Source organism: Gregarina niphandrodes (assembly GCF_000223845.1).
Source record: "Gregarina niphandrodes unplaced genomic scaffold scaffold00015, whole genome shotgun sequence".
NCBI lineage: Eukaryota > Apicomplexa > Conoidasida > Eugregarinorida > Gregarinidae > Gregarina > Gregarina niphandrodes.
The window spans coordinates 104,069-114,140 of record NW_011646042.1 but is presented as its reverse complement, the minus strand read 5'-3'; the positions used below and the strand labels follow the sequence as shown (position 1 = coordinate 114,140).

The 10,072-nt window shown below is 53.3% G+C and overlaps 4 protein-coding genes across 4 annotated transcripts; 3 read left to right on the top strand and 1 right to left on the bottom strand.

Moving 5' to 3' along the window:
• Window positions 1–580: 580 nt before the first annotated feature.
• On the top strand, window positions 581–1,702 carry GNI_082070 (hypothetical protein; the record flags this gene model as incomplete). The annotated part of the gene is made up of 1 exon (XM_011135753.1): window positions 581–1,702. One exon carries the CDS (start codon window positions 581–583, stop codon window positions 1,700–1,702), a length of 1,122 nt encoding a protein of 373 aa, XP_011134055.1.
• Window positions 1,703–1,786: 84 nt separating this feature from the next.
• On the top strand, window positions 1,787–2,508 carry GNI_082060 (ADP-ribosylation factor; the record flags this gene model as incomplete). Its single annotated transcript, XM_011135752.1, has 2 exons — window positions 1,787–1,931; window positions 2,111–2,508. 2 exons carry the CDS (start codon window positions 1,787–1,789, stop codon window positions 2,506–2,508), a joined length of 543 nt encoding a protein of 180 aa, XP_011134054.1.
• Window positions 2,509–2,847: 339 nt separating this feature from the next.
• Window positions 2,848–4,533, top strand: GNI_082050 (NMD3 family protein; the record flags this gene model as incomplete). The annotated part of the gene is made up of 1 exon (XM_011135751.1): window positions 2,848–4,533. The coding sequence occupies one exon, from the start codon at window positions 2,848–2,850 to the stop codon at window positions 4,531–4,533; it is 1,686 nt and encodes a 561-aa protein (XP_011134053.1).
• Window positions 4,534–4,862: 329 nt separating this feature from the next.
• Window positions 4,863–9,128, bottom strand: GNI_082040 (putative phosphatidylinositol-4-phosphate 5-kinase; the record flags this gene model as incomplete). The annotated part of the gene is made up of 1 exon (XM_011135750.1): window positions 4,863–9,128. One exon carries the CDS (start codon window positions 9,126–9,128, stop codon window positions 4,863–4,865), a length of 4,266 nt encoding a protein of 1,421 aa, XP_011134052.1.
• Between the last annotated feature and the right edge of the window lie 944 nt (window positions 9,129–10,072).

The following is a 10,072-nucleotide window of genomic DNA, read 5'->3' as shown; positions in this document are numbered from 1 at the left end:
TCAATATGCGTGATGGTTTGTTTCTAGGCAATCGGAACAACAGGTATCTAATGAGGCAGAATTTAATGCGCAGCCGAAAGCCATAACCGCTAAGGAGCTTTTGCAAATCCGAGATTCCGGATGGACACCGCTTCTCTACAACTGTGACCCTCAGTGGCATTTCGATTTACTCATACCTTATCATACTGCTTGGGAAATAGGTCGCCGAGGATCCGTTGCCTATCAGAGTGTGAAATGGACAATTTTGGGGACCTGGTTTCCTCGGGTAACGACCCGGTACCTAATTCTGGACGGAACAGATCCAAGTAAGTCGGTCACCAGACACAAGTAGTGGGTCACTAGTGTGTATGGTTGTGTAGTCAGCTTTATAACGATATACAAGTTCAAGTCGAAGCATCCTACACGACTAAAGGTGTTTACCGCTCAGGACTTATTCAAGGCCTATTGGGACCCGATTCGTGGGTCCTTTAAGTTTACCTATAGTGTTGGTAGCGGTCAGTCAAAATGGGAGCCGGTGACGGAGGAGTATTTCGACGTGAGTCAATCGTTTATTTTGGCGACCATTACTTGTTTGAGAGAAATGTCAGTTTGGAGTCGTATTGCACGGCGTGTTGATCTGGTACATATTTACACATCACAGCCGGAGCGTGAGAGGACGGCTGTGGAGTTAAGACGACGGCGTAGTACACTTATGAGCGAGTGCACACGTGTGTCCAAATTTCTGCAGCCGCCCGTGCTCCAAATTGATGATTGGTCTTGTGTTGAACGTCAACATCTCCTAAACAATAACCATTTGGGCAACTCTCCAGGCGACCCTCTCCAGAAAAATGGCAACCAAACGGCCTCACCAAGTGCGAGCCTTTCTCTGGGCAGCGTGAACCTACAAGGCCGACGGCGCTCCGCCGGCGAACGCTACACACACTCTTGGCTCGCACCCACGCGATTCAATCCCGCTAGATGGCATCGTGATCGACTCCGCACACGAAGCCTCTCACGCACCGCCTCTCTCACTCGGACTCCAAACGCATCCCCAATCACCGGACGCAACTCCATCGCTATCTTCGACACCCACCTCCTCTCCACTCACCAACAAACTGACCACTCCCTGCTGCCCAACGCCGGTGACGAAGACGGGCTGGGGCACAAGGGAGTCAGGGACAACGGACTGAGGGACAACGGACTGAGGGACAACGGACTGAGGGACAACGGACTGAGGGACGACGGACTGAGGGACGACGGGCTGGGGGACGACGGAACCAGGGGCAACGGACCCAGGGACGTACTACTGGATGAAAGCTCGCAACTGACCAAGGTCGCCAGGGGTTCGTTAGACGGGAGTCCTCGTCCAGAAGCTAGTCCATCAAGAGAAGGTAGTCCAGCAGGAGAAGTTAGCCCAGAAGCAAAAGCTAGCCTAGAAGCAGAAGCTAGTCCCGAGACTGCTGGCTCTGGCCTCACGCTGGAGGATAGCGCCTTCCCTGGACTGCAGCCCAGGTCCAGGCTGGCGGCGGCAGTCTCCCATACCCGACTCCTGAAGTCAGCAGCTCGGGGGTCGCCAGCAACACGGGGGTCGCCAGCAGCTCGTGGGCCGGGTCCAGAGGAGTCTGGGGAGTTGCTTTATGAGGTACAGATTTTGCCGCGGGCGTCTTCAGCAGGGATTCAATCAACCTCGTTTCGACGTCCGTGGTACAAGCCTTGGCGGTGAGTAGGGCTGATTCAGGGGGGCGTGATTGCCGTCGCACACTCTCTTTTTCACTTGATTAAAAATTTGGTCTGTCTGCTAGCCAACATGGGGTTGATGTTCTCCCGGGCCTTTAAGTTCTTCGGCAAGAAGGACTGCCGCATCCTCATGGTTGGACTTGACGCTGCGGGCAAGACGACCATCTTGTACAAATTGAAACTGGGCGAGATCGTTACTACTATTCCCACGATTGGTAAGACCATCCTTTGATTTCAAAACCAGCCTATACGAGCAGCCTATACCGACCGATCGTCCCGTATCAGTCGGCCTATACCGACCGATCGTCCCGTATCAGTCGGCCTATACCGACCCGTATCAGTCGGCCTATACCGACCGTCCTGTAATTTAATTTCATACCATATCTTATCATAGGCTTTAACCTGGAAACTGTCGAGTATAAGAACATCTCCTTCACCGTTTGGGATGTTGGTGGACAGTACAAGCTCAGAGCTTTGTGGAAGCATTATTACTTGGGTACCCAGGGTTTGATTTATGTGATAGACAGTAATGATAGAGACCGTATAGAAGACGCGAAGGAGGAATTGCACCGTATGTTAGCGGACGAAGATTTACGCGACGCAGTGCTGTTAGTATTCGCTAATAAGCAGGACCTTCCTAACGCGATGAGGGCTTCCGAAATAACGGAGAAGCTTGAGCTGCATCTCCTTAAACAGCGCGCGTGGTACATTCAGTCAACTTGTGCAAAGACAGGAGAGGGGCTAGTGGAGGGGCTAGACTGGCTCGCAAAAACCGTCGAACGACGTTCCTAAATATAACTCGAGTGGCCGTTTAATCTTATCGTGTGCCGTTTCGTTTCAGAGCACTTATTCCAGAATCAGTGCACTTGCTTTCTGGAGCGATTTGAGGGTTCCGGTGACGGACCTAAGCGATGAAGCTAACCGCAACCCACCGTCTAAGCACGTGGCATGAACTCGGTGCGAGAGTCTGGGCGGACGCTGACTTGTCTAACATAAGCCTGGCTGGCTGGCTGGCTGGCTTGGGTTAGGTCGCCGTAGTATGTAGTGACATATTTTCTTTGACCGTGAGTGTGGACGGACGGCCTACTTTTCATTTTGCTGGGTTGTAGGACTTTTTTATTTTATTGTGGCATGCAGGCGGAGTTAGAGATGATTCAGCGGCGGAAGGCCGAGTTGGAGACTCGGTATTCCGCCGCCAAGGCCGGTGGGGCTGAGACGGCCCAGATAGAGGCGGAGGCGCAGCAGATTCTGGCATATGAGCAGGCGGTGTTGAGCAAGCAGCAGGACGAGCGGGCGACGATTCTTTGTTGCAGTTGCGGAGTACCTGTGCAGGCCAATGAGACCCGACTATGCTTGACGTGTTTGGAACAACGGGGCGGTGTGGCTGAGGAGATCAGTGAGACCAATACGGTGAACTACTGCAAGTCATGTCAGAGGTACGAGTCCAAAAACCAGTGGTTGATGTGTGAGTGGGAGTCGAAGGAATTGCTGGCGCTATGCCTCAAGCGCATTCGCAAGCCCAAGGACGTGCGTCTTGTTGAGGCCAGCTTCATCTGGACGGAATCGCACAGTAGGCGTATCAAAGTGCAAATAGGCGTGGAACGCGAAATTGACAACGTCACTATCCGTCAGAAGAAAATAGTCACCTTTGTTGTCACCACACGGCAGTGCGATGAGTGCACTAAGTCCGTCACGCCGCACATCTGGGTTAGCAACGTGCAGGTGCGGCAAAGAGCAGGCGTCAAGCGCACCATGCTCTTCCTCGAGCAGCTCATCCTCAAGTACGAGATGCACAAGAACTGTAATAACATCGTGGACACGCCAGATGGTCTTGACTTCCAGTTCTCAAAGCCGCAGCACGCCCAGGCGCTCGTACAGTTCATCAGACAACACATCTGTTGCAGAGTCGCCCCAACTGCTACACAGCTCGTTTCTCACGACGCAAAGTCCAACGTGTTTAGAAACAAGTACACCACTATCATTGAGCTGTGCCCCATTAACCGTAACGATCTCGTATATATACCGAAGAAGATTGCCTCCCACCTAGGGGGTGTCCCTTCTCTCATGATTTGCGATCGTGTGTCCAGCGGTATTCGACTCGTCGACCCAATTGGGCTACGGAATGTAGATCTGGATGGAGAGCGCTACTTCAAACTCGGATTCCAAAGTTTGTCCTCTCGCATGGTCGAATTTATGGTACTCGACGCACAACCTGTCGATCCAAGCAAGATTGCTACCGCCGGCATTGCCGGCAGATTCCTACAGGGTATGGCTAATAAATATGCGCCAACTGCCGGCCCCCTCAGCAGGCAATCCAATGCCCAAATTCCCAGCCAGCTGGGAAACAATGGTGCCTTGGATCAATTGATTCAAGACCAACAGATGCAAGGTCTTACGCAGGCACAAGACGAGGTTTCAGTTACGTCAACTGTGAGAACTTCTGCTGTCAGGGGACGCAACAACATGGTACTGGCTGAGGTCGAACTCTGCAAGTGCAGTGACCTGGGAGTCAACGAACGCTACGTCCGAACCATCAGTCATCTGGGTGCATATCTAAAGTCCGGCGACATCGTGCTGGGCTACGACCTCGCGACCAATAACTTTAGTGATAGCGATGGAGCTTTGAACGAGGTGCTACGAAATTTCCCTTACGAAGTCATGGTCGTTAAGAAACAAAGTCACAAAAAGGTCAAACAGTGGGAATTCCAGAACTTGCCCAAGGACATCCGCACACGCAAATGCAGCGAACATGAAATCGCCCAAGCCGAACAAGATATCGACGACCTCGCACAGGAACTTCAAGCACTGCAAGTGTAATCGAAGCAAGCTGAGCAAGTTAGTTTCGTTTTGTTGGCCTCGTTCGTGCCATCGTTTGTACCTTCCGCCATCGTTTGGCGCTATTTCTTTTATGCTACGCACAACAGTCTCTCATGCATTTTTTGAATACTGCTTTATTTTCATGCCGATGCAAAAACCTCCACTTCAGACAACCGGAACTGTACCAACCTGAACTGTACCAACCTGAACTGTAGCAGTCAGTGTGTGAACTGTAGCAGTCAGTGTGTGGGCACTTGGATGCTGAGATCGTCTGTGCCTCAAATCTAGCACTGTGTTCATGAAAGTTTAAATCGTTTCTTTGACAGCAGTTAGTCTTCATCCACGGCGGGGGGATTCCCCGTTCTGAATATATTACGCAAGTAGTTCATGAAGCGTTCTTGATATCGGTTCGGCTTTACACAGCTGATACCCCTTCTGTCTTGAGTAATGCTTTTGCAGAGATGTTCGACCCGTTTGGTATTATTGTATAACGTCAAAATGTCAACGATACCGCAGAAATAATAGAACCTACTGTCCGGACTTACGGCAGTTCCATGCACGTCTTCCAAAAGCTCCTCTTCATCTTCCTCGTCTGTGATATTATTTTGCTGATCGAATAAGCTGGTACTTCTCATCAACTTCGGCCGGTCCTCCTCGGGATCTTCATTGTGGGATTCGCCAACACGATAACCTGCATAACTGTCAGCATGTCGCAGTCTATCTCGTTCCGTAGGAGGTAATCGTTGTCGTTCAGGCGGTAATCTATCTCCAGGTACTCCATACCCCGGTACTCCATACCCCGGTACTCCATACCCCGGTACTCCATACCCCGATAGTCCATACCCCGGTGGCCCGCCTGTTGGCAAATTATCTAGGAGTAGGCCACGTACAGGTAAGCCGTCTGTATGTTGTAGCGCCGGGTCTGGATTCAAGGCCTGGTGATCCGGTTTGCGAGTTCGGAGAGCATGTCGGTAGCATTGGTACGGGGGGATGTTGTGCTTGTCATTGAGACCTTTGACATGGATGCCAAGAAGCAGCGAGTAGTCGATGAGATGCATCTTGGCAAGCCATGCCGTGTCTTGTTCAAGTGTTTCAAGGAGTCGGTCGCGGGTTTCTGCCTGGAGGTACAGGTAATCCTTCAGTCGCAATAGGTCTTGGTCCTTCAGTGCAATGGTGGGGTCCCATGGGATGGCGTCCTCCCTCCGCGTCGCTCCATGATCCGTTACATTGTTCAGTTCTCCGCCTTTCGGCTCTCCGCCTTTCGGCCTTCCGCCTTTCGGATCTCCGCCTTTCGGATCTCCGCCTTTCGGCTCTCCGCCTGTTGGATCACCCCCGACGTGGTTGCCGCCGGTCCGTGTGGTGTTCGCGACAGTCTTGACCTGGTTGAGTGTGCTGCGTCCTACCCAGCTGCCTTTGATGTCATAGCGTCGATGGATAAGCACGGATGTATGGAAGAGGTTTCGCATGACAACGAAGTACAGTTTGCGTACTTTATTTTTGCCAGTTTTGATTCGAAGAGCGTGGAACCCATAGAAGCGGACGACAAGAGAGTCGGGATGGCTGATGATATGTTCGTAGTAGCTACGTAGGATGCTCCGTAGGAGTTTGGCAGCGTCCTTGGTCATGGTTTTGACGAGGAACTTACCGTCGCTAGTGTAGTAAAATAGTGCACCGGACTTGCCCTCGGTGCAAAGTTCGCTGAGAGACGACAAATTCCCCAAGACCATATTGGACAACAACTGTTCCGGCCCGACGGACTCGAGGTATTCAGCTCCGTCAAGTCCATCTAATTCGCGAAGACGTTTGAACACGAGCGGCGCATAGTCAATAAAACGAACGATTGAGTAATTGTAACGCTTCATCTTATCAACCAAATTAGAGACTCGAGGTAGGATCGAAAAGTTGTCCTTAATAATGAAATCATAGCTACCCAACATACCATCATCTAACCCCGTAAAGCTCTCTCGCGCGTTACCGAAACCGACTCCAACTCGAGCCATAAAACCATCCGGCGGTGCCGATATCATAACACGCGTTGCTGCTAACCGGATACCAACCATCATGTTCAATACTGTGTTCCATGATCGATGTCCGAAATGCACTACTAGTCCTTTCGTACCACTACTCACGTCCATCACTTTTTTTTCCACACGTTTCCGCACCATCTTCGTCGTCGCCTGTTCAACCTTACCGCCCGCCATCATCGACTTCATCAAGCTGAAATTCGGTGCGTTCACAAACATCTTCCTCTGTCGACTCTTACCACACATACGCCGCATCAGATACCGCGTACTACCACCCCCCTGTGTACGCTGCACATGTTCCAGCACCTGATCCACCCAACGCACCAAGTTCTGCGCCATCTCCACCGCTTCGTCCACCGTTATCTTCCGACCCCCCTCACCTCCTCCACCACCACAAGTACCACGACCAGTACCACCAGTGCCACCACCAGTGCCACCAGTGCCACCACCAGTGCCACCACCAGTGCCACCACCAGTGCCACCACCAGTGCCACCAGTGCTAGTATTAGTATAACCACGAGTACCAATACCACCGGCCTCCCCCTCGGCTGCGGCCCCCACTCCACCAACCCAATTGCTCCGATAACCCTCGGCCGGGGGCAGCGGAACTTGGAGACGTGCGGGAGGCACTTCCGTCAGAAGGTTCACCTCGCCCTCCAAATAGTCGCCAGCCGCGTCCAACAACGTTTCCGGACACCCAAGAGACGGATGCCCCATGCCGGCCCCCATGCCGGCCCCCATACCGGCCCCCATACCGGCCCCCATGCCAGCTTCCATGCCAGCTTCCATGCCAGCTTCCATGCCAGCTTCCATACCAGCTTCCATGGCCCAGAAAGAGCTCTGGTCAGAGAGGTCCTCGGTGTGGAAAGGCTCCGTCATTTTGGCCCCACTTAGACAGGACGGCGCGCTTATACGCCGGCCACGCGGCGACGGCCCTCCTCGACTCGCTACTGCTCTGCAGCTGTCTCCACGGGCCGTCTGAAACAAAGGAGTCGGTGCTCCGCTCGCCACCGGTCCTCCACTCGCGGCTGGTTCTCCATTCCTAGTTGGCCGCGCACACGAGTTTGGGAGACCACTCGAGTTCGGTGCTGCGCTTCCCGGAGAAGACGACAGTGGCGTCTCAATGTTGAGCGGGTTACCCTCTCCGGAAGAAGCAGACGGAGTCTCGAAGACCTCGCCCGGCGAAAGGGCATGGGAGAATATGTGCTCCCTCATCGGATGTCCGTCTTGGGCATAGTGCCCGTCTTGGGCATACTGCCCGTCTTGGGCATAGTGCCCGTCTTGGGCATACTGCCCGTCTTGGGCAGAGTGTTCGTCTCGAGCAGCTTCGTTGTCGAATGCCAGACAGTCCCTCACAATCGCAATCTTGTCGCTCCGTCTGCCGTGGCCACCGGGACCCATTCGCTTGAAGTCGGGCATGGGGTATCCGTTCCAACTACTCCGTCCCTCCGCACCTCCATAACGATCCGCATCTCGGTCGCCGTTTCGGCAACCGGCACTCCGGCAGCCGACCCTCCTCCGGCCAGCATTGAGCTTAGCATTTGAGTGAGCCCTCGCGTTTGCATTCCGGCAAGCAGCAATGCCATTATTCGGAGGGTTAGTACCCAGGGGGTTATTGCCCGAAGGATTATTACCCGGAGGGTGAGCACCGTACTTGATGCCATCTGACAGGATCTTCTCAGCCCGGGTTTTATTGACGAATCCGCACACGTCTCCAGAGCACGTGGGAAAACGCAATCTAGCGATTGTGGGACTGGTTCTATAGTTGAGAAGAGGCCCTTCGTCTTCCGGGGTGGAAAAGGGCGTAGCTCGGTAGCCCTCCTGGCTGTCCAGGGCCGCGCTCGGTCTTCGTCTCCGCTCTCGGTCATGAACAGCGAGCATACGGTCACCTGGAGTTTCGAACAAAGAATCGGTATCCCCATAGTCGTAAGACTCAGACCGACAAATCTCACGCTCTGCAAAAACGGGGTCAATCGCCCAACAACGAGACATCCGGCTGCCACGCGTCCGAGCTGTTGTCTGTGTCCTGGTCGACTGAGTTTGAGTTCGAGACGTTTGCGTCATTAGCGTACGACTTGTTTGATAGCACGTCCCATACAACGGTGCTCGGTAAGGGATGCCGACGGTCTGGCGAATGCTTAACCCACCCCGATGCCTGTCTCCCTTCTTCTCCCAAACACTCCTTTCCGAACCATTTCTTTTCACCCCATTCCTCTCCGATCCATTTTTCTCACTCTCGTATCCATTATTCTGTCTATCATTTAGATGTCCGGACTCTGCACACAACTCTGTGTCGCCACCGGCGGTCGTAGTCCTCGGTAGAGCTGCGCTATCATCTTCTGGGTCAGTTCCCGAGTGGTTCGCTGGACTGATACCCGTCGGTTTCCGAAGTCGGGTGCACCTAGGACGAATGAGTTTCCGGCGGTGGTTGAACTGGGTATCTTTAGCATCCGGGCTTGAAGCATACTTCAGCCGCCGTAGCGGCCGAACACGTTCGTGAGGCAATAAGGAGGGATCTCCGCGACTGTTAAATCCTCGCATGGGCGGAACGCCTCGAGATCCTCGCAACATCGACTTTACAGCAATTCGATTCAACGAACCGCGGGAGTCCACTGCCTCCCATTCCCCCGCCTCGATCTCGGTCCCGAGAACCTCGGTCCCGACCTCGACATACTCTCCACTGTCCAATCCACTATCGCAGCAACTAGAGTCGCCAGACGGTGGCGGCGCTTTGGCATGCAAGCCCGGAGCCTCGAGTTCCACAGGACTTTCTAAAGGCGTTGAACAGGCATCAGGCTCAGGTAAGAACTGCGCTGAAAAAGAACAGTAGTCGGACTCGGACGCTCTGAACGGGACGACCGACCAGCGTGAACCACCGGCGGGAACGGGACGACCGGAGCAGGACGACCCCCGGGGGGCCGGGTTCACTTGCACACGATCACTTACACAAGTTAACGATCACTTACACAAGTTGGTACACAGATCTATTAGTGACGAGTTTCGGACACTGGAGGTCTGCCACGTCCTCATCGATAACACACGTTCCTTAATGTCGAGGTCATCATGGAGGTCCCGTAAGGACTTAATCATATTCTCCAGGTCACATCTAACAATACTGATCCGGTCGAGAAAGCGGATTAAGTCGTTGGTCTCTCCACCTGGATCCGACAACATTCTCCGAGCGGCATCTATCAAACAACAATTAGCTCCCCCCGATGATTATAGCTGGATAGCGCCCCGATGATTATCGCGCCGGGTAGGCTTACAGTTATCTCGCAGATTCTGTTTGGACGCCTTGTAGAGCGTTCCATTGTCGCGATGGAGAGTTCGTATTCCAAGTAGTTCTAGAAACTCCGGTCTCTCCTTCACAGCTGCCTTATAACTATGGCAATGTAGAGTAGGAATAACGTTTCACGCAGGGAGAACGGCTTACGTTTCACGCAGGGAGAACGGCTTACGTTTCACGCAGGGAGAACGGCTTACGTTTCACGCAGGGAGAACGGCTTACGTTTCAC